At 39.0% G+C, this 24,992-nt stretch overlaps 2 protein-coding genes across 2 annotated transcripts; one reads left to right on the top strand and one right to left on the bottom strand.

The window, feature by feature from the left end:
* Nucleotides 1-752: 752 nt before the first annotated feature.
* yme1l1b (YME1-like 1b) lies at nucleotides 753-13,056 on the top strand. The gene is made up of 18 exons (XM_088334814.1): nucleotides 753-992; nucleotides 4,394-4,525; nucleotides 4,630-4,810; nucleotides 5,052-5,144; nucleotides 5,238-5,347; nucleotides 5,716-5,866; nucleotides 6,028-6,111; nucleotides 6,303-6,476; nucleotides 6,573-6,725; nucleotides 6,817-6,949; nucleotides 7,170-7,232; nucleotides 7,308-7,420; nucleotides 7,524-7,679; nucleotides 7,801-7,952; nucleotides 11,578-11,704; nucleotides 11,769-11,842; nucleotides 11,947-12,033; nucleotides 12,132-13,056. Exons 1-18 carry the CDS (start codon nucleotides 960-962, stop codon nucleotides 12,273-12,275), a joined length of 2,160 nt encoding a protein of 719 aa, XP_088190940.1. The 5' UTR covers nucleotides 753-959; the 3' UTR covers nucleotides 12,276-13,056.
* ptchd3b (patched domain containing 3b) lies at nucleotides 12,842-22,268 on the bottom strand. Its single transcript, XM_088334800.1, has 4 exons — nucleotides 21,370-22,268; nucleotides 16,905-17,032; nucleotides 16,670-16,815; nucleotides 12,842-14,661 (listed from the first exon to the last, which is right to left on the bottom strand). Exons 1-4 carry the CDS (start codon nucleotides 22,147-22,149, stop codon nucleotides 13,154-13,156), a joined length of 2,562 nt encoding a protein of 853 aa, XP_088190926.1. The 5' UTR covers nucleotides 22,150-22,268; the 3' UTR covers nucleotides 12,842-13,153.
* Nucleotides 22,269-24,992: the final 2,724 nt, after the last annotated feature.

The following is a 24,992-nucleotide window of genomic DNA, read 5'->3' on the forward strand; positions in this document are numbered from 1 at the left end:
GTGCATTACCGTTCGATTACATTCACAACAAACACAAAGAATGAATTGTTTAAGTTTTATTACATTCCCAACAAATGCAAGACGAAGTGGTTTTGGTTATATGTTTGCCATCACATTCCCGAAAAGTGATATAAAACGGGATAAACGTGGTGATGGTAGCTAGGGGATGCAAATCTCGGCAGGGATGTAGTTCTCGGCACAACACCGGCGCTGACATTTGGAAATTTGACTGAAACTGTAACTGCATTTTTATTTATTGGACAGGCCGATTATTTGGACTCCGATGCAGCCGAACCTCAGCGCCACCTGCTGGTATGGGGTAAGGTTTAGTTTAGCCTCTTTTATGACCACATTCGCGGATATTGTTAGCAGTCTCCAGCGCGCTGCAAACGGTAAGCCTCGACCTTTTGGTGCTTCGCAAAAAGTTAATTGACAACATTGAAACCACAAATTAAAAATCTTGCAACATACACAGTAAGGGAATTGATGTTGTCGATTAACTTTTTGCAGAGCACCAAAAGATTGTGGCTTACCGTTAGCAGCGCACTGGAAACTGCTAACAATATCCGCATTCCGGTCATAAAATCAGAATCACGTAACTTTACCTTACCCCATACCAGCAGGTAGCGCTGTTGGACTCGTCATTGTAGGACACGTATACACAAACTATACAAACATATTTCAGCAGGAATTTCAACAAAACATAAGTTATTATTACACCCGTTACATCCATATAAAATACAGACCGGGGAATCTGCGTGTTTATTTTGAGGCAAAATTACCAGACAAAAACGCAGAGCAAGATCGAGGACCATTGGATGTCAAGAGGATGCAAAAACAAGTGTACATAATAATTGACGTCACGTCCGCCTTTCCATGCTAGCTTGGAAAAGTTGAAGTGCCAAGGATACGCGTAAAGAAGGACAATTTGTATGGTTTAACGGCCTCTGTTGGCTAAAATGTTTTCTTTGTCAACGAGCGTTCAGCCGCAGGTAAGATTATTTCGGCGGTTAGGGGTAATAATAGCGTCTTATTATTGTTCGTTTTAGTCTCACTCTTAGCAAGCGTTTTAGCAAGCTAGCCTGAATCACAGCTTTCAAAATGAGTAACATGTAACTGCGCTTTTCAATAAATAGTATTTTGCCTATTTTGGCACACTTAACGTTCGTGTTTCTTTTCCTCTTCAGTGAGAATTGTCGATTTGCGATTGAAAGCCGGGTGTAATAGATCCGCCCATGTCTAATAGTTTGAGGTTTGAAGATAATTTAATAGTTTTACTTGTATTGAGGTGCAGGGATGTACAGATATCAATAGTCTGGCGCACTGCAGCATTTAGACTTATTTTCATTTTTAAGTTCTTGGCAATTCGCCCGTGCGCTATTTTTAAGTGCGCAAGGACGTCAAGTCCATTTCAAATTAAATCTGGTACCGATAATTGTACAGTACTATTTGTTACACTGTTCTGAGCGACCAACCTTACTGTGTTGCTCAATTAACGCAACCACTTGAAATTTCCTCCTGTGTCTTTTGTTTGATTGCTTTCCATAGCTACGAAGTTGACTTGACTTTGTGCTAAGCGTAGTTCTCGCGAGACTAAGAAAAACGGTTTAAGGCCTAATCAACGCAGTTCACGGCATCATATAAAATACCTGTCAACCTGTACGTTTTTGCCGTACAAAGTACGCTTATTATGCATTTTAAGACGTGTACGACGTTCAAGAAAATCTGTACGGAAAAACGCAAATTTGTCAATTATGGGTACCATCCGGTAAATACCGACTCTCACGAAACGGCAAATCAATTAAGTCTAACAAGTTCGCCGCGGTAGCCTCTATCTCTGTATCGTTTTTTTTTTTCCATTGCAAACGAAGCGAGCGGTTTAATGCTACTGTGCGCATGCGTCTGCCGCCTGGGGATTTCCCATCATGCATCATTCAGGAAAAAAATATATGGTGTAAGATTTTTTTTGTATTTTGTAAGGGAAAATACGACAGTTTGTACGGGCATGGAGCCGCGAAGGTTGACAGGTATGATATAAGAATGTTTATTTGACAGTTTTGTCCTCCATAGCCATGAGAGACTAACTCGTGATCTACTGGAGTGGTACAATGAGCAAATTGTGGATGTCACGTGTATAAGGTTAAAATGTATTTGTTGTCATTGTGTACAATGTACTGTACATTGATTACGATGACATTTGGCGTGATACCCTATAAATAAAAAATACTAAAAACTTAAAACATAAGATAAAAGTAAAATCAAAAATAATATTAGGATATTGGCATTGGAGGATATCACATGTGCTCAATGGGCTTCATTACGTTGACTATTTAACTGGTGGGGCTTTGTGTCTGCAATCCTGCAAGATATACTGTAAGTACAATTTATTAGCTTCATCCAAAAGAAAAAAATCATTTTTATAAACTTATTTAATGCCAGACATTTTCTCAAATTGAGAGAGCCGGTACCAGGCAAATTTTTCCCTTTTGACTTATTTTGAAGGCCTACCGAAATTTTAGTTCTGTAGCTTTATGAATGAAAGAATGAATGAATGAGAACTTTATTTCGAACATTATAAAATGAAAACAGGACAAAAACAATGACTCAACAACAAAAATAATGTTAACAGTCTGTGGTTTGCAATAATCTGTGGTCTGTGCAGCCATTTGAGAATCTGTGATTAAGGGCTATACAAATAAACGTGACTTGACTTAACATAATGTTCGAAAAGGGGTAGTAAGAAGCAGATGCTTTTTTTCCCTACCCCTTAAACTCTCCTATTAATTACATTTTACAGATAGCTCCTCTTTTGTCTCTAAATATAACAACATCTCACGGATATACATATTACATAGGTCAGATGTTAATAATTAAAATAATAACAGTAGTCTAATATTTTATACACTAATCATCGTAGTACCCATCTATTAACGTTATAATGCTACTTGTCACTAAATATCGTTGTGGCACCAATGATAATGACAATAATAGCAATTATAACAGTTACAATACTAGTAACACTAACAACAAGGTTAACTATAGATGTCAACGCAGTATTTCCAATCTCTAGTATCACTCATACCCCATTTTCTTCATCTCTGTATTCTGCCAGTAATGTTTTTTTTTTTTTGTATTTAAATCTGAACACGTAAACAGTTGGCCATTGTTTGATCTTGTCTTGTAAATTGTTCCAAAGTTTGACTCCACACACAGACACAAGGCATATGGAAAGAAATCTTGAACCTTCATCTTTAAGTAGAAAACAAAGTATGTTTCTAGCTTTTCCTATTTTTTTGTAAAAACAGTTAAACATTGTTAAGTTTTTTTGAAAATACTTGTTCTAAGAAAACTTCTAAGATAAACAGCTTTTTCTGAAAGGATGGACTTCAAGCAGAACTTTTACTTTGGGGTTTTCTTGTTTTTTGCATTTGTGATACTGTCGCTATCCAAACAATGCTTTCCATAAACGGCACAAAGGCACTTTGCTTGCCAGATAACAGTTTGTTGCAGGAAACTGAATCCAGGCACCAACTTTTACACGCTCGCGAGCCCAGGGGTTTCCCTGAATAGCACATTTTCAAGATTCCAGCAAGTCAAAGTCCAGCCATCAACAGCCCATTGGCACTTGTTGCAGCTTTTGTATATGATAAAAAAAAATGCAGCATAAAAACAAAAAAAATGCTGCACTGAAGTGTTGAAATAATTTAGTATTAAAACTAACTACATTTTAGTTCAGACAAAAAACTGCAGCTTGAAAACTGCTGCTGTGAAGTGTAAAATATTTTTACTAATTCACGGATTTACTCTCGTGGCAACATTGCTTGACCATAATCACATAACTATTAAAACGGTGATGTGGTTTCAGTTGGGCCTTACAGAGCAGATGCATGTCTTAGGTCTACTCCAAATACAAACAGCAACTACAAAACAAAGAAGTTTATTTTGGACCATAAGTAAGTTTTATCTTGGTCAGCAGTGGCTGTCCGAAAAATGTTTTTCGCCATGGCTTAAAGCTGTGCCGGGTAATATGTACGAAGCATAATGTATTGTATGCAAGAAATATGCATGTGGATGTGTGGACAAAGATCCGACCAAAGCCACTCCTGCCATATTATGGCTATTTTTCATTCTGAAACCATTACCAGAGGCTTGATACATATCGATGAACAGCGCCAAACTGTCATGTTTTTTTTTTAAATTATACAATAAAATGTCATTTCGTTCTGTATACACGTGTACTAGAATGACAATAAAGTATATCTGAATCTGAAAAAGGTTCTCTCACGTTTTGCCACTAGCGGACAATACTTCATTAAATGTATTTGGTCGTTTTGGAATATAATTAGTTGATTGATACTTAAATTTTCTTTACTTTGATTTCCTGAATTGACAGGTGACCGTTCCCCTGAGTCACCTCCTCAATGTCTTCCACTCTCTAAAAAGCTCAGTTGGAAGCAGCAGCTTCATCGGCAAACCAAGACATCCTAATGAGCATGCCTCTCAGTCAGACCTTCCTTACCCTGAGGTAATAAAAAAAGTCCCGTTGATATGTATGTAAAAACGGTTATATGTACAATTTGGTAAAATTCTGAAGTAATGGTAAAATTTTTTTTTTTTTTTACTGTACAGCCTCTGTGGAATTTACGGGATCTTGGCTTGTCAGACCTGGGAAAGCAGCAGCTGGATGAGTTGGCTATAAGAGTGTTACCATGTATAGATGTACAGAAAGCCCCTCCATCTATTACTGGGGCACGGACACTCTGGCAAACGTCCCACCTTTCCACACACTCTTTTTTTGCAAACAAACATGGTGAGTTGTGGTAGCTTTTCTTTTATTCTTCTTGAATTATATATATACTTTAATATTGGATTGGTCAAAGAATAGGTAATTTATGATTAATAGAACAGAAATCTGGCAAACTCTTTTGCTGGATTCAATTCATTATTGAGTTTAATGTAACAAATGCACATTTATTTTTACATATTACCATGTTTTCATCAATGAAGGTCACAGAAACACTGAGTTCAAGTACAATGTCCATTCTTGCTAGGGTTTTCCCGTCTTCAGACGTCAGTCCCAGGTTATTGCCAGCAGAGGCCCCTTCCTTTTCAATCAGTCTTCACAGATCTAAAACCTTCATCAGGTGACATACCTACATAGAGCGGTTGCTATTAAGGACAGTGTGGTCTGTTCACCTCAATCCAGTAAACAACTAATGGTTTTGTGTTTTCCATAGTATGGGTTCAGCACAGAGGCTTTAAAACATTACGCAGCAAAACCAAAAGACTACAGTCAGCGATCGAACGCCCAATGGAATCTGAAGGTTTCCCTCCATCTTTCATGAAGGTAAAATTGTACTCTAAGTTGAAGCTGTATTTGGAATAGTAGACGTACGTTTCAGCACTAACATGATCTCATTGTCAAACTTGAAAAAGTTGCAATTCATTTTTGGATGTTTGAAGCATTTTGAGCATTTGCACTTCATATTAGACCTTTAGGGCTTGAAATTTGCATTTGAATTTCCACCATTAGTGGGTTATTTATCAACTGTGGAAAACTCCACTAGGGCATTCTCTGAAAGCGATCCTGCCGAATTTGCTTTACCATGTGTGTTCGTCCCTATTATCTCTTTATTCCAAGTTTAATGCCTTCACGTGAAGTCAGTAGAGTGTAAAAGAATGTGCAAGTATTCAGTAATTGTCTCATACAAACAGGGATTCCTGACACGAGATAAGGGGATCGATGTTGAAAGTCTTGACAGTTTAACAAAAAGTGGGAATATCCCAGATGGACAGCAAGATACTTTCAAAAGAGGTTTCGCTGAAGGATTTCTAAAAGCCCAATCGTTGACACAGCGCACACAAGGTACGTTAAAACTGATTAGTTATTTTGATTCATAAATAATGACAAGGAGATGCATCAACTGTATATACTGTATATGGGTATTGTGTTGCGGGCACGTATTGCTTGTTCCAGTGTTTGAGTCCCCTTGGAAAGTTGATGTCTTTATGCTTTCATCTGTTTAGAGTCCCTGAGGCGGAATCGGCTCATCTTGTTGGTGTTGCTTCTTGTTGGGCTGTATGGCATCTCAAAGATTCCCTTCATATCGGGTAAAGAAAAAGCAATCCTGGTTTTCTAAACTAATCTCTTTGCTTTCTGAAAAAAATCAGTTCCAATATGATCTCTAAGTTCTTACTTGGAAACAATTTTTAAAAACTGAATGCAAAATCTATTTTAATTGAAGTGGAAAAAAATGACTACAGGCCGTGCAGTGTGATTTGGAACTTACCATTTTTCACAGTGCGGTTCCGAACCACAACAGGCCTGGACTCCTCAGTCGATCCTGTCCAGATGAAAAATGTGACATTTGAGCATGTCAAAGGCGTTGAAGAGGCAAAAAATGAGCTGCAGGATGTTGTTGAGTTTCTGAAGAACCCCCAGAAGTTCACAACCTTGGGGGGGAAACTGCCAAAAGGTCAGAAAAAAACGTACGCAACAACTTGACTGTTCGTTGAATTGGCTTAAAGTTCGGTTGTATAATTCCCTTCTTTATTATTATGCAACTGTTTAGGTGTCCTCTTGGTTGGCCCACCAGGGACTGGAAAGACTTTACTGGCCAGAGCAGTGGCAGGAGAAGCAGATGTTCCATTCTACTATGCCTCGGGGTCAGAGTTTGATGAGATGTTTGTAGGAGTTGGAGCCAGCCGCATCAGGAATCTTTTCAGTATGTCTTCTATCGTAGAAATAACTACTGATTTTGATTGCTCGAATAACCTTTGATTATTTAAATACATTGATCAAATGTTATTGTCCAGGGGAGGCTAAATCTAACGCTCCTTGCGTTATCTTTATTGACGAATTGGACAGTGTGGGTGGGAAAAGAATTGAGTCTCCAATGCACCCATACTCAAGACAAACTATCAATCAACTGCTTGCTGAGATGGATGGGTAATAAGTTGCATATTTATGTTTTCATTTTACATCCACATTGCATACACTGTTAGGCCCGAAAATGTTTGGACGGATTAACAATGTTCACAAAATTGTGCACATTAACTGATATTGATTATATTATTGTATTTTGGAATGTTTTTAAGTGAACAGCAAAATAAGAACACTTTTGGGCCTAACAGGACATTTTCATTGACACTAAATTGTCACATTGTAGGTTCAAACCAAATGAAGGTGTCATTATTATTGGAGCCACCAACTTCCCAGAAGCTTTAGATAAGTAAGTTTCTATTCTTCTTTTCCTTTCCTGGTCGAGCATAAAAGAACCGTTTTGTAACCTGTTTATGTTCCTTAGCGCCCTCATCCGCCCAGGACGATTCGACATGCAGGTGACTGTCCCCAAACCGGACGTGAAAGGACGGACAGAGATTCTCAATTGGTACCTCCGAAAGATTAAAGTGGATCCAGGTGTGAGATAAAAGTCATAAGATTACAACAGCATTCAGGCAGTAGAATGTATGTTCAGACATTGAAATGTTTGTGCAGATTAACAAATATTATTCTTTCGTAGCCATTGAGGCGAAACTTATTGCACGGGGCACCGTGGGATTTTCTGGTGCTGATTTGGAGAATCTGGTAAACCAGGCTGCGCTGAAGGCAGCAGTTGATGGTAAAGACATGGTCACCATGAAGGAGCTGGAATTTGCCAAGGACAAAATTCTCATGGGTGAGTCCAGTTATTGGGGACTGAAATATAGACATTATATTCGTGCCCAGTTTTCTGACAATTATACTTTTGGTTATTTGTCATTATGTTCATATTGTTTTTTTCTTTTTACAAATCCAAGGCCCCGAGAGGAGGAGTGCTGAAATTGACAAGAAGAACAAGATCATCACGGCTTACCATGAATCTGGTCATGCTATTGTAGCCTATTACACAAAAGATGCCATGCCCATTAACAAAGCCACCATTATGCCAAGGGGGCCTAGTCTAGGACATGTAAGTATAGTAATCTCTCGTTTTTTGTTAGGGTTCCGATCCAAAATTTAACCCGTGACAAAAACTGCAAAGCAGAAACCTTTTGTTTTTTTACAATTAGTTACTTTATTATACATTGAAATAAAAGAAAAATCCCTATTTTCAAGCTCAAGCATTCAACAAATAAAAGTCCTCTATTAAAGTTTTTTTAGCAAATAACTTCTGAACGGCAAAATAATGGTTTAAATCATCAATCAATCTGAACTGACTGCTTCACATCGTGGCGATTAGTTCTAGGGACAGACCAATATGGGGTTTTCAGGACCAATACAGATTATTAGAGTTAAGAGGAGGCTGATAACAATTGTTTGGAGCCGATATTCATTTGCTGTACAGGCTTAGAAATGTCTATGCAAAAAGAAACAAAGAATATTTGTTGTTAATTGAAATAAAACTTTAACAGCTCTCTAAAACCTTTTTCTAATTAGAATTTCAACACAACTTACATGAATAATCTTTCACTCAAACCAAAAAGTAAGAGTGCTGAAAATAAAATCGGGCTTGGCAGCAACTTTTAAAAAGAGGTCTATCGATTATCAGGCGTGCCGCTTATTGGTACCATCCATTCATCCATTTTCTGTACCGCTTTCCTCAGTAGGATTGTAGGGGTTCTGGAGCCCATCCCCGCTATCTACGGGAAGTGGGAAGTGGGCAGGGGACACGCTGAATTGGATGCCAGCCAGTCGCAGGGCACACAGCGACCGACAACTCACTCGCTTATTCACACCTTGGGAAAATTTGGAAACCCACGCAGCCACAGGAAGAACATGCAAACTCCATACGGGGATGCTCCCGTGTCTGGACTTGAACCCTGCAGTTGCTGTCTCGCCCTTATTAGTAGTAATATTTGGGAATTTGCTGTATTTCGGGTCCGGCGTTTTATTCAATCGACTGGACGATTCAGGCTTTCAAAAGCAGCCGAGTTCTCCGTCGCTCGTACTCCTCCCTCCTCGCTGCCCACGCCTTCTGATTGGATAAGCAACCGTGGCAAAAGCACCAAAACAAAAAAATTTCGGACTGCAAACAGCCACAGGTCTGCTAACTCCCTGACATGTCTGAGTGTGAAACAATTCACTGATAATATTGAGATTTTTAAAAGTCCGTGGTAGAAAAGTGATTAGTAGATAATGTAAAAAGTGTAGTTAACTTGATTAATGGAAGCAGGTTGAGGTGGAGACTGATATATTAGCTTTCATTATGACGTTTATTTGTCAATCTGCCTCTAAAACAGAAATGTCCACACTATTCAGCTTTTTAGCTCTTTTAAAATTTCCATTTCTTTTTGCACTTTTTGTTTTAAGTTGATTTAAATCATGTAGCATGTATTGACGTTTTTATTTTTAGTAAAATGAAAAATAAAATAAAAATCTGGGCGCTATTTAAGTCTTTGTGTACCTTTTTTATATGAGTTGCTGCTAAGCCTAATTTTATTTTCTGCAGTGTTAGTTTTTGGTTTAAGTGAAAGATTAGTCATGTTAGTTCAACTTAAAACAAGTTTCCGAGCGCTTTTAAGAATTTTTTTCAATTTAAAACAAATCTTTTTTTTTTTTTTTTTTACATTATTAACATTTTCTTACGCCAATTTCTAATCCTTTACAGCAAATTAATATAGGCTCCAAATATCTAAATAATGTATAATTTATCATATTTGGTATCGGCTTTGAAAAACAGATATTAGTTGATCTCTAGTATAAAGATACCTAAAAACTTAAAATGCTCCTTAAAACCTTTTGCAGTAAATACATTAAAATTTCAACACAACTAACATTACTTAGCTTGTGGTGTAGGTGTAAGATAACTATGCAAGATAAAAATGTAGGCTACGCAGTAACTCGTATAAGGGTACATGAAAACCATTTTTTTTTAATAAATAAATAAAAATGTCAATACAACAAACGTGACTCAAATTAACTTACAGAAAAAGTGCCCAAAGCAATGGAAATTTCAACGGAGCTCACAAATTGAAATGTGCAGGCACCCCTGTTTCAGAGCCAGATTGACTAACTTATATCATTGTAACAGCTAATCACTCAGCTTTCCACTTTAGCGTATTTGTTATTCTCTCCTTTGATCACAAACACACACGCTTGGTTGATACATCAGTTTCCACCTAAATGTGCTTCCCTTAAACAAGTTAACTATGCTTTTTACACTATCTCTTAATCACCCACACGCTTTTCTACTGCGGCACGGAAATCTCTATTATCAGCGGCTTGATTCATACTCGGGCATGTCGGGGAGTCAGCGTAGCTGCTGCTCTTTTTAGTCTGTTGAGTCAGAAAAGCTTTTGCTTCAGTGGGTCCGCCCTGGGCTCTCATCCAATAAGAAGGTGCAGGGTGGGTAGCGAGGAGGGGAAGAGTAGGAGCGACCGAAAGAGAGGCTCAAATTAATAGAATTGCCAAAACCGATACCTGTCAAATTCCCATATATTAGTGCCGATAATCAGCCCGCCCGATAATCCGGCGATGTTTATTTAGCACAGTGCGCCTAAGTATCTGGATTGAGTGGGAGAAATGTAAAATAATTATAAAAAAATTCAAAGTGTAGTCCAACAAAGAGTGATCATAAATATGATGCCAAAAGCTGTCGTGTATGCTCAACTGTACTGTATTCCTCCACTCCTGTGTGTGTGTGACATGACGTCATACCCCACAACATTGATGCTGGGTCATACTGTTACAAAAAGGGGGTGTTTCACACTCCCTCTCACGGCTTATCTCACTGTTCTTCTGAAGGAGCCACTGCATCCTGACTCTGCTCTGCAGCGTTTTCTTCTTTTTAAGTCCACAGTGCACGTGTGTTTTTGTGATAGGCAGTTGTTGTAGTTCTTTTGTTGGCAAAACAATCACGACCTGTCACCATTAATAACAATGGAAAACTGTAATGAACACCTACTCGCTGAAGTTTCCGCAAAACTAAAATTTCACGAGAATACGCACGTATATAATGTAAGCAAGCTGAACTTCGTATGGGTACACATTAAATTGTAACATTATTGACGTACATGTTACGGGACCCAGGTGGATGGTCTAGCTCCAGCTGGTGTTACACATTTGTTTTATATATTTTGTTTTTTTGTTGTTGTTTTACCTCATCTGCAAAATAGATGAGAAATGTCAGTCTCACACGACGCCATTTCCTTGTTGACATTAAGGATCATTTATTGAGCAAGTCTCATTAAATCACGTGAGGTCCCGTGAGACTTGGCGCAAGCACCCTTCTCTGACCTGTGAGACTTTACCAGCTATTGGTGATATACTGGTACTTCACTTACCCTTTTCTGACATGCAAAACTCAATACCCCTAAAAATACTAATACACTTCCCCCAACAGTCAAATACGGATTAAACAACATAAAAACCGCAAAATATAACATTTTAACCAGTCAGCAACCCTTGTTGTGCCACATACAGGTAGAGAAGAGGGGGAGGGGTTGCTTAACCAATTAGAATGCAGAACACAATGCAGGATGAAAATCCGCAAAGAAGAAAAACCATGATATAGCTTAAATCTGAATACTTGTATTTCATCCATAGGCTGTGCAAACGGGGAAGAAACTTTCAATGCCTCTTCATTATCTTGGTAGGTGTCAATGCTCCCAGAAAACGATCGCTGGAGTGAAACACGATCCCAGTTGCTTGCTCAGATGGATGTCAGCATGGGAGGACGAGTTGCTGAGGAACTCATTTTTGGTCATGAGTACATAACCACAGGTTGGAATAAAAGCCAAGTTGATGTTGCAAAATACAAAGTTGTCTTATTCGGTTTCTTTTCCAGGGGCATCAAGTGACTTTGATAGTGCCACCAAGATTGCCAAAATGATGGTGACAAGATTTGGAATGAGTGAAAAGGTAAATTGATGGAAAAAGGACCAACTTTATGTTGGTATTGTTTTATTTATTTTTGATAGGTAGGTTCACATTCATCTTTAATGCTTCTCTTGGTCCTATATCAGTTAGGTATCATGACCTACAAAAACATGACTGAACAAAGTCCAGAGACTCAAGCAGCTGTCGAGCATGAAGTCCGAGCATTACTGGGGGTTTGTACTGCTATTTTAAAACATCTAATGAAAACACAAGCAGAATGTCCCACCTACTGCCTTCTATTTGCTGAATGAACATTTTTTTTTTCGAACAGGAGTCTTACGAGCGAGCAAAAGCCCTCTTGAAGTCTCACGCCAAAGAGCATAAGAACCTTGCTGATGCACTGCTCTTGTATGAAACGCTGGATGTCAAAGAGATTCAACTGGTCTTGGAGGGAAAGAACTTGGAGACGAGATGAAAGCAACCAGGAGAAAGGCAACAAAGGAGAGGCTGGCGTGGGGGTGGAGTTAAGGACTCGGACTTGTGCAGAAAACATTTGAATAGCTAGAGATAAGTTAAGTGTGATGAATTTTAATTTCTACATTGACGTCATGAATTTCTCTAAGTACTGAATGCTTCTCCAAGGTACAAGTCATCTTGCTGGCACACTAGTAAAAACATGTTGTAGATCTTGACAGGACATCAGTCACTAAGTGAATGTAAATGTTCACCAAAATCCAAAAAGCTGCTGGCTGTGATTTATCTTTTAATCTTTTGGAGGTGAATACGTATTTAATATAATTGTATTTGGCATCCACTTGTGTCGATTGTGCTTGCTTCCTGTTACTTAATACCTGTATGGTGGCCTTCGGAGAATGTGCTCTATGTAAGTTTTTATTTTATTAAGTTTGATGAGGGGCACTTTTAAAATGTGAACACACCTGAACGTTTGGTGTGCACTTAGTTGACAGTCGCTTACTTGTATTTGCTAAATTTCCTTTCTTCTTTGCATTGGGAACAAATCACATAACATATAACTCCAACTGTGCATGAAAAAGATTTAATGGCTTCAGTACCAACCGATATAGCCCACAACATTATGCTCCCCACCTTTGGCATTTTGAAATATTTATTGATTAAGTGGATGATACATATGAAATTTCGCCTTAGGTTTACTTATTCATAGCTGTATATAACAACAGGGTCCCATGGAATTGTTGTATATAAATGAAATAAATATGTGGTAAATGCATTTAAAATCTGTGCACAAGCTCATTTTTAATTTAAAAATGTCTTAATAAATGTCGGAGGTAGCAAATAATTGGAAAGACTATTTCCTCTCGGACACAAAAAAACTCAAATGCACCAACGCATGCAGCTCCAAAAAACTGTTAAAAATACAGGTATAAACATCAAACCGTGAAAGGCACCAAATGCAATCACAAGGAACACAATCTTAAAGAATGTTCTAAACACGTAACTACTTGATAAAGACAACACCACCACCCCCAAAATAGTGGACAAAGCCCCTTGCATTATTGGATAACCTAAACACGTCAACGCATCAATTGCTTTCTTATTGGCATCGCTCTCCGTGCTGGAGATAAATGCGTAGGAAATGTGCGCAGAGAAATCCACAGAGAAACCAATGCACATAACCAGGTTGATCATAGAAATTGAGTCCAGGTTCACACCCCAAAGAGCCATGAAGCCAGTCACGCCAACAATAACTGAGGCGATTGCGCATGCCACGCACACGCAACAGAACGGACTCGGAATAAGGAAAATTGAAATGAGCAACATCACGAGCACGGCCACAAGAATGGTTTGAATGGTGTTGTCTAAAATAACAGTATACTGGTCAAAGTAAATGAAAGCGGGGTGATAAACGGCAACCTTAACCGGGCACTCCTCGGCCGCATGCCGGAGTCCAGTCATCACTTCATGACTCGGGATTTTGTTATTAAGCGTCTGAATAAAAACTCGAGATGATCGAATCTCTTTTTCTGAAGTCCAGTTAATATCAAATCGGTATTCATTCGGGGTTTTTACAAAATCCCAAAGTTGGGATTGAAAATCATCTTGAGATTCGATGGTAAGATTCCTAATCTTTGCATACGTCACAAAAGATTGATACCAACCAAAAATACTGTCCACAAATTCCAAGTTTTCAAATTGTGAAAGTAACCGCTTACTTTTTTCATGATCCCAATAGGGAAACGGCTCTTGCATTGCCAACATGGCAACGTACCCATAGTCCGAAAAGTATTCCGCTTCATCGCTGTAAAAATTTCGGAGGTAAGAGTCATCCAGAGCCAAATTCTTCAAATCCAGTCCCTCTTTTAAGATGCAGCAACCGTAGATGCTCACAGCCAGATAGAGAGCGTAAAAAACAAATACAAATGCTTTCATGTATTTGCTCGTCAAAAAGGGCCCATAAAACCGTTCAAAGATTTTACTCATTAACTCGGGTTCCTCTTTTTCTGTTGTACGGTCATATCTACCGCCGGTACAACAGATTGAGGTGACGGATGACGGCGAGTTCTCCGGAACCTTGGCGCAGGTCAACCAATGTTTGTTCTCGGCTTCGCGGCGTCCGTTGAGAGCCATGCAAGCCCCGAGGAAAGTGAGGTTGTAAATGTAGCAGAAGCAGATGGATACGGCGGCATAGAGGCAGAATGAGCGGACCGAGTTGAAGGGTGTGATATAGCCTAGGAAAATGGAGACGGCGTCCGTCAGGGTGGTGATGGTGATGGAGATGGCAGAGTCCCTGTAGGTGTCAGCCAGGCGGACGGGAACCCTGTCCCGCACTCGTGTTCTCTGCCAGGAGGAGGTCATGATGAACATATCGTCAAGTCCGACACCTTAAAGGATATAGAAATTGGATGTTTTTACCACTTGCAAGCCACAAACTCGAATGACAAAGAGTGTAGTGTTCATTGTGGTTTGTTTAGGCTCTCGGATAAGAATAGGTATCATGTGCTCAATGCTCCATCGATCCTCAAAGAATGAGCCGTACACCCCCTGAGGTGTTTCTTTTTGAAGTCACCTAACTGAGAAGACAAAACAAAGACGCTCTGTCTTCAAAACAAATACACTGACTGAGTGTTTTCCATCATTGCACCAATAGCAATTTATCAGTGCAGGTTTGGCTCTGGGGCCAGACCATGACTGTTCTCAGGAGGGCCAGATCAGTAAAATCTTGTAAACTTAAATATTTTGGTTGTTAAGTAGCCTACCCTACATATTATGATATGAATGACAAGAGATTTTTTTTCTGTGCATAACACATTTATTCAGAAACAATAGGGGGGAAATCATGATGTTTGGCATTAAATGCGAGTGAATAAAGTTTTACACATCAACCATTTCATTGGGCTTTAAAAACTCAAGAAAAGGCTATAAAAAAATTGCCTTAAATGGCGTCGTTGTTTAAAACGCATAAATAATACAAAATAAAGTTATAGCTGTGCATGGGCAATAAGATTGATCATATGTAGTCCAAACTACCTACTACTACTACTAAGCATTTACTGCCTTCTGGCAGCCAGAGGGAGTATTTGATTTGCATGATAAAAATGGTCTAGGGACTAGATTTTTTTTTTTTTTTAGATACTCAAAAATTTATGGCGGGCCTGATGAAATCATCCAATGTTTGTCATGCCTGTTCTAGTGGTTTTCGGCACTGCGTTCAAAAAACAATTTTGATAAGTTCCACCTCAGTATCCCTTTTTTTGTCGGAAATATATACAAGGAAACCTGGATTTAATGGGACACTGTGTAAGATATAACCACAGCCGAAAACGGCATAAAACAAGCACAAAGATTAATACAAAGTACAGAGACTCAAAGTGACTAAAAAGCACTATTTTTCTTCTCAGAAAAAAATCCTGCCTAGCCTTTATCAAGGTTTTGTTTTTTTATTGGGACCTGTAGCAGCAAGATGGCAAACATCAATGCCATCTTCCATTAGTCTAAATCAGTGCTTCTCAATTATTCACGTCCCCCCTTCAGAAGAAGAAATCCTCTCGCGCCCCTACCCAAGATTGTTTTTTTTGTTTTTTTTCTCCGCGCATATTATTGGTGGGGACAAAACAAAGACTGCTTGATATTGATGGTAACAGGTCCCCTTTTTTTTAAACAGAACACTTTTTTTACCACTAGAAACTGGTAAATAACACTATGTCCCTTTAAATAATGAAAGTAATGTGTAATGTATTGTACTTCCATTCATTATCTGTACTGCTTATCCTCAGTAGGGTCGCGGGGCTGCTGGAGCCCATCCCAGCTGTCCATTGGGCAGAGGACAACCTGAACCGGTTGCCAGCCAGTCACAGGGCACACAGAGAGGGACAACTCACTTGCTCATTCACACCTAGGGATAATTTGGACTGGCCAATTAACCTATAATGCATGTATTTGGAATGTGGGAGGCAACCGGAGTGCCCGGAGGAAACCCACGCAAGCACGGGGAGACCATACAAACTCTGCACAGGAAGTCCGGTAGCTGGAATTGAACCCACACAGGAGGTTCCCAAGACCTTAGAACTGTGCCGCACACGCGCTAACCACTGCGCCGCCGTGCTGCCCTGTATTCATTATGTATTCATTATTCATTAGGAACTGCCTACTGCATTAGGGGCTGTTTAGCCAGTCAGAATGCAGAACACAATAGATAATGAAAATCTGTGAAGCAGTGAGACCGTTAAAGGTGAACCGTATAGTATAGTGAAGGATTACTGTTTATGTTAGATTGTGTGTGTGTGAGAATCTAAGACCAAGGTTATATTTATGTGTGTGTGTATAAATGTTTTCTGGATGTCAAATGAACCAGATATATTTTCAGGCACTGTATTCCTAAACTGTACTTACCCAATATCATAAAAGGCACAGAAGCGACCGTAATGACAAAAGGTTGGCCCAACATCAGAAGCAATCCAAAACCACTGAGGATTGCGAGAGCTGGGGTCAGCACACCGCAGATGGCCACCCACACCTTTGTCCGAACATTGTCCAGCCTAAGAATTTTTTGAGAAAATGAACATTGGAAATGAATTCCAACAGCTCATGTTCCCAAACGTACAATATGTGTTAAAATGTTCTTGACCTCCAGCATGACATAACACAAAACGTGTTAGCAATGGCATAGGTGATGGAGAATAACACAATCACCGACGAGGATATTTTCTCAAACTCCCACTGCCTCGACATGGAGGTCGAGTATGTTACTGTTACCTATAAAAGAAGAAACGTGAAACGCATTAATGCAGTTCTTCAGAAGCACATTTAAATGCATACAGCTCGAGGGTTGCATCATTCTATTTTCATACCTTCAATCATGCTAAATGGTAAATGGTCTGCACTTATATAGCGCTTTGCAAGTCAATGAAAACCTCCCTAAGCGCTTTACGCTTTATATATGATGTTGTCTTTTTCACGTTTTCCGCTAAAATATTTAAAAGCATACAGAAATCTATACAATAATTATTTACCATACAATTACAGTCTAGAATTCCATGCTGACACCTTTGAGAGACAATTTGATTATGTTCAGTCCTGTGTAAGCCACAAATGGTAAATGGTCTGCATTTACAAAACTCAATTCCAATGAAGTTGGGAAAGTGTGTTAATTGCAAATAAAAATTGATCCAAGTAAATTGCAAATTCTTTTCAACCCATATTTAAATGAATGCACAGCAAAGACAACATATTTATTGTCTTCACTCATAAACTTTATTGTTTTGGGAGAAAATCATCAACTCTGTAATTTGATGACAGCAACACGTGCCAAAATAGTTGGGACAGGTGTCAATAACTACTCAGAAAGTGGATGAATGGAAATCAACCAACTATTTGCAGGTGAACAGATGAATTAGCAACAGGTGAGAGTTGTTACTGGGTATAAAAAAGGGAGACCCGAACAAGCTAAGTCATTCACATGCAAGGATGGGGCGAGGTTCACCTCTTTGTGAACAACTGCGTGAGCAAATTGTTGAACAGTTTAAAAACAACATTCCTCAAAGTACAATTGCAAGGAATTTAGGGATATCATCATCTACAGTCCATAATATTGTGAAAAGGTTCAGGGAATCTGGAGAAATCACTGTGCGTAAACGGCATGGCCGTAAACCATTATTGAATGCCCGTGACCTCCGAGCCCTCAAGCGGTACTGCATTAAGAACCGACATCAATGTGTAAAGGACATCACCACATGGGCTCAGGAACACTTTGGAAAACCACTGTCAGTCAATACAGTTCGACGCTATATCCGTAAGTGTGGGTTAAAACTTTATGTTGCAAAGCGTAAGCCATTCATCAACAACATCCAGAAACGCCGCAGGGTTCTCTGGGCCCGAGCCCATCTAAAATGGACTGATACAAAGTGGAAAAGTGTTCTGTGGTCTGATGAGTCAGTTTTCCAAATTGTGTTTGGAAATTGTGGACGTCGTGTCCTCCGGTCCAAAGAAGAACAGAACCACCCAGACTGTTATGCACGCAAAGTGCAAAAGCCAGCATCTGTGATGGTATGGGGGTGCATGAGTGGCCAAGGAATGGGTAACCTGCACATCTGTGAAGGCACCATTAATGCAGAAAAGTACATTCAGGTTTTGGAACAAAGTATGTTGCCATCCAAACAGAATCTTTACCATGGGCGCCCTTGCTTCTTCCAGCAGGATAATGCCAAGCCACACACTGCACGTCTCACGACAGCGTGGCTTCGTAGTAAGAGGGTGCGGGTGCTTGACTGGCCTGCCTGCAGTCCTGACCTGTCTCCCATTGAAAATGTGTGGCGCATTATAAAGCGCAGAATAAGACAAAGGAGACCCCGGACTGTTGAACAGCTGAAGCTGTACATAAAGCAAGAATGGGAAAGGATTCCACTATCAACGATTCAACAACTAGTCTCCTCACTTCCTAAACGTTTATTGAGTGTTATTAAAAGGAAAGGTGATGTAACACAATGGTGAAGAAGCCCCTTTCCCAACTACTTTGGCACTTGTTGCAATTATAAAATTCTAAGTTTATCATTATTTGCTTATGGAAATAAAGTTTATGAGTTTGAACATGGATAATCTTGTCTTTGTGGTGTATTCATTTAAATATGGGTTAGAAAAGGTTTGCAAGTCATTCTATTCTAATTTTACTGACATTTTAAACTTTTTCCCAACTTCAATGGAATTGACTTTTGTACATAGCGCTTTTCAGGTCAATGAAGACCTCCCAAAGCGCTTTACAATGTGCTTCACACTTACCCATTCACACACACACTCACACACCAATAGGGAGTCAGCCATGCAAGGCGCCTACCTGCTTATTGGGGGCATCAGGGTTTCTTTGACATATAACACGGAGGAGCCGGGAATCAATTCTGCGACCTCTTGATCCCAAGACTGAGCTAATGCCGCCCAGTATGTCTCGGACATTCCGCATTAACTCTTTTGTTGTGCGTGATTAACTCCGTAGGTACGCCGGTTCTTCTTAACAGAGTTGTGTGAGGATTATTTTCTTGAAAAATATTGTAGGTCTTATCTTAATTTACTGCAGGGATGGGAAAATGTTTGGAGACGCGGGACATATTGGATTAACAAATTTGGCCAGGGACCCAGGCTTGGAAACCTATGCAATTTTTGAAATTTGCATGTATTTTTGCACTACCGCATATTGCACTAATACGATCCCAAAACTGTATGTAATATGCCCACATTTCTTGTGTAAATATTGTGTAAATTATTACCTTTATCTTCTTTGTTCCTTTATATTGTGTAAAATATAACCTTTATCTTCTTTGTTCCTTTATCTGTCTTGTTTTCTTTTATCCTCACTGTTAAATGTGAACTGGAGTGCCACGTCCAATTTAGTTGTCACAATGTGTTCAACCCATTTTGTAACAATGGCAATAAAGGTATATTCTATTCTATAAATACTGTAAATATACATGTAGACAGATGTATATAAAATTTCTTTTTATATTTTTGCTAGATTGGTTTCACCACATTGGTGTTAAAACTCTTGATATATTAGGTCTTGGTTTGATATTTGGTTTATACTTAGTAATGCTTTTGTAGAATTTCTATTATATGTCTTTATCCGTTTCAGAATTAAAGTAAAACAATACTTTTAACCACTCACTTGGATAATTAGTTTTGCTGTAATTTTGCGTCATGAGATTATTTTTACCATTTTTTTGTTCAGCGGATTCAAAAGCATGATTGGCCGCATGTAGCCCGCGGGCCATAGTTTGCCCACCCTTTTTTTGTGTGTCACATTGATGTTAGGCTTCAGTTTGCCCTTGTGGACATTCTGTATAAAAGGTCCTTGCAAATATAATGTTGCCTGGTAGTTGATTAAAACACGAGTGTAAACAATCTGAAATATATATATTTTCAGGGTGATATGTTTGGGTGTCTCAGTTTGCTTTGAATATTTGTATTATATTCATGCTTTATTGGATTTCATTGTCATTGTGTATATTTTCCTTCTTATACAAAACCACATGCACGCACAGAACTTGATGTTAGCTGAATGTTTTGCACTTCAGTCTTTTAGATCATCTAAATTCCAGATATGCTCATGTGAGACATAAGTGTAATTTAATCGTGTAGTAAAGATTTTTTTGTAGATGAAAATTAAAACAACCTTTTAAAGGTTATTTGGTTAAAAAAAAAATCAGGTAATATATTTGTAAAGTCCAAACTCAACTTCCATTATTACTATTAATTGAGGGGTTGCCAAACTACGGCCTGTGGGCCATATTAGGCCCACCAATGGATTGAATCCGCCCTGCGAGAGGATGCTGAGAGAAGCATAGTAAAAAAACGGAGCAGTTTCTCATCAAACGATGACTTACAGTTTTAAATAAGTCCACTGGATGTCGCTCAAGCCACGCGCCACTCCGAACCACTCACTGTACTACCATGCATCAAATAGGGAAAATTTGGGGATATTATTTTATTAACATTTCTAGATTTCTTAGCCTGTGTCAATTTGTGTGCCCCCATAAAAACTGTATTTTTCATTGCGCTCATGGACAAATTTCAAATAGCTGGCTACCTTTTTCCATATATTCCCTTATCCAGGAGGGTCGGAGGTGCACCATTTCGTGTGGGGTGTTGCTCATCCCTCTCCAGGCCAACAATGCTTTTTTTAAAAATCAATTTTATTTATCCAGATATTGCATCCCACACAATAAAACACTTCTGAGGTAGCTAATGATCAAAGGTATTGCTTAAGAAGGAAGATATTAATTTTCTATCACTCCTATTAAAATTTGTATTCATAAATGAATACAGTATATTCATTTATATATTTTCTGTTTCAAAGCCAATTGAATGAAATGATCCCTTTATAACAGAATGTGAAAACATTACTTGGCTTGTGTTAATTATTTTCCCCACATATTGCCGAGGTGTCGGATTTAAGACTCTCTATCAGCATTAACAAAAGAAAAGAAAAATTTTCAACTATTCATCAATCAACTCCGCGCAAATATTTTCAAACAAATGCGGACCGGGACTTAAAAGGTTTGCTGACCCCTGGTTTTAGTATGAAATTCAGGTGTTTTTTTTTTTACCTGATAAGACGATTCATTGGAGAGGAGATCGAGAAAGCCTTCCAACCACCGGTCCGTTACACTCGTGTTACCCTCTTGGAGAAAATAGCGGAGCTGAATGGCTCTTGCGCTTTCAACCACCGAGCTCTGCTCTTCCAGCCGCACGCCGCCTAAACTAAATTGCAAGGGAACCCCCCCGAATATGCTGTGAAAAATAGGATACGTCAGGTTGACCTTGTCAATCATCGAAGCGTCGTATCTGATGATTTCGAGGATGCCGTTTGTGTTGCACACTCCCGTTCTCACTTTTGCACAAAGATCCTTGTATTGATAAAAGTTATTATCGGACTGCACAGAAATCCTTTTGATTTTCTTATCCAGGTCCAAGACGTCAGTGAGCGCCTCCTTCGTCAGAATATTCTCACCACTCGTCACGATGACTGATGCGTAAATGCCATCCGTGGTGAGTCTCCAAGGTGAAAACATGGAATTGTTTTCGGGAAAAGTCTCCTGGATGTATTTCCTTTCCTGCTTGGCTGGGCCGTCAACAGGAGTAAACTGCAGCTCGATATTGTTGGACATGCTCTCCTCCAGAAAATAGAACCCACTCCCCAAACCGGCCGAGACAGCGAGTGGGACGATGAGGAACCACCAGGGATGAGATCCGACAAAATCTCCCACATTCCCGAAGCACCTTTGTAAAGGTTTCTCAATGCAGTCCGTTCGGCATTTGGCCTTGTCCTCGTTGGCTTTTCCCTTTATTTGGAGCTCCACGTTTTTGTCCGCGTGGCATCTGGCCATGGCTACTGACTTGGGTTCCAGAACCCAAGAGGCTTGTCAGGGTTTAATTGTCTGCCGTAGGTTTTGCATGACCACTCCCTCCTTGCGTCATTCTAGACAGCCACACTGATTACACACACAGTTGGAATTCTTTGGTATCTGTAATCATTCCATTTATTGGCATCTGAATATATTTAACCATCGTAAATGATCCACCCTTTGGACGGTTGTATAATGTGATTGTTGCCAAGGTAAGCAGATACAAGGACCTTTGGACTTTTCTTTTTTAATTCCATTTCCTTAAACCGGGGATCAGCAACCTGCGGCTCTGGAACCACATCTGGCTCCTTACTAGTAACGTAGTAGCTTCCTGGAGCTATTTCAGGAACGCTGAAAATGAAAACTGATTGGAGGGCGTATGATTGGTGATCGTTTTTGTCATGTCGTGGTTTTCTGTGAGAGGACGAATACACCACAAATATTCTAAAAGGTGGTGTCTGTAACTTCAAATTATTTTACTTGCTGACGACATCTCTGGCTGAAATTATCATCGCAGCCTATCTGGCGTGTGCACGTATGTGTTTCTTTTAGACGCGATCCACTAAAGTCTTCCTTTTTCATTTTTGGGGGATTTGGGTCAGCATTTGGACTGTATTTGAAACAGTCCTTATTTTACTTTAACTATTTTCATTTTGGAATTAACAAAAACCCTCAAGCACGCGTGTGAAATCACTCATCCCCCCATCAGCTCGCCTTCTTTCCTCAGGCCTAATTCACTCCGAGGCCGGAACACTGATGATTAAAGTAAAATAAAAGCAAATAGGCACGGTGAAAAAATATGTATAAAGGCTTTTTGAACTCAGCTGGGCATTGTTAACATGTTGAGAAACTATTTAATAGAAACTAATTTGAAACTTTTTAAGGACACCTGATAATTAGGCTCACTACCTTAAACGTTTTCCATTGGTTTTGAAACGTTAAGAATGAACATTAAATGACTAGCTTTTAAAGATGGGTTGCGCCGTTTGAGCAGTCCTTAAAAAGGTTTAAAGTACAATACTTTCTTTATTAAGTATGTGTTAACATTTCCCAATTCAGTTCAAAGAGTCCTTATGCTTTAATGTCGATTGGTCCTATCTGCTTTTATCTTACTTTTATCAGAGCTGTTTGGGACTCGCAACACATTTGGAAGCAGTATCTCTGTACACATTGCACTGCTCCCTTCTCTCTCACGCACGCCCACTGCTTTAAAGGCAAACACATCCATAAACTTTTTGTTTGCAGTTTTTGTGACGTTTTTACTAAAGAACTCAGCTTGCACCTTGCTTTGAAACTATTATTCACTGAAAAAAACAAAGGTTAAAATGAGCCTCAACGATCTCAAGTAACTGTGAAAGAGTGACAAGTTTAAAGTGGTGTATTTGTGGATATAGAACACAGGGTCTGGCATTATTATTAATTCATAAATGTTATCAAATCATCTAATGTCACACAGTAAAATAAAATGCACTGGGAAAAAAAGGATATGTCTGGAGAGCGGGTTTGGCAGTATTGATGATTTTTGTTTAAACGATATGGTATGGCTCTCTCAATAAAAGAATAAATATTTTTTTTTAATTTAGCTCTTTGTGTCTAAAAGGTTCCCGACAATATTGCAAACTCCGTAGGTACATAGTCTAAAAAGGGGTTTTTCCTAAGAACATAAGTAAATCTTTAAGCCATTCTTCCGGAAGAACGACTATTTTTGAAGCTTTCCTAGCATGACAGAGCGTCTCGTTCAGAGCCAAAAGTTGCGTAGGCGTCCGAGATAGTGATGTGTCATTCGCGAACGAAAAAGCTTTATGTGCCAACTATTGGACGTGAAAAACAGTGACAAGATACCCCTCTGAGACGCTTTTTTCTTTTGTGATTGATCATTATGAATCACCTCCCGGATACCGTATTGTTGACTTGAAATGTGTTGAGTATAAAAAAGGTTGAACTTGTTTTGTATTTGATCTTTTTCTATCGATCTGTGAATATTTTAAACGATGTTCCATGTGTTTTTCAGAGATTGGGTGTTTTATAAATTGTAAATGGTCTGCATTTCTATAGCGCTTTTCAAGTCAATGAAGACCTTCCATAGTGCTTTACAATGCGATTCACACACACACACACTGATAGCCAGAGGCAGCCATGGAAGGCGCCTACCTGCCTATCGGGGGCATTAGGGACTCCGTGTCTTGCCCAAGGACACAACGACAATCGTTTTTTTTAAACGGAAAGTTTTATTTTTTTTTTTTTTGTTGCACTGTCAAGTCGATATTTTTAATTGACATTGTGTCCTGTGTTTTTCAGAGATTCTGAGTCGCTTGACTTTAAAGTTTCTTGGTATAAAAAGGTGTAAATGAGATAGAAGTTCACTGCACAGTGAAAACAATAAATGCTCTTATAATTTAGCAGAATAATGGATTTTATTTGAAAATGATTAATTCATTGTGCGCGTAATTGTACATGATTCAATTGTTTGTTTGTTTGTACATGATTCAAATTGAATCGTTTCTCCGGCGCCGTCACGAATGGCAGCCACTCCAGCAGCTCCCGTGTTATTTTCGATTGTTCTCAGTTATTTTCGATTGTTCTCAGCTTAGGGATGCTGCTGGAAAAGTGAATTTCCCTTCGGGGATGAATAAAGTATCTATCTATCTATCTATCTATCTATCTATCTATCTATCTATCTATCTATCTATCTAATGTTCCATTATTATAAGTAAAATTCGGAAAAAAAAATCTTTTTCGACTTTCTTTATCTTCTTTTCCTTATTTCGTTTCTTGTTTTCCCAGCCTTTTACTCATTCTTCTTGAATTTTTATTTTTCCCAAATT

Source organism: Urocampus carinirostris, chromosome 1, assembly GCF_059441175.1.
Source record: "Urocampus carinirostris isolate Australia breed hairy pipefish chromosome 1, RoL_Ucar_1.0, whole genome shotgun sequence".
In the NCBI taxonomy this organism is placed as follows: Eukaryota; Metazoa; Chordata; class Actinopteri; order Syngnathiformes; family Syngnathidae; genus Urocampus; species Urocampus carinirostris.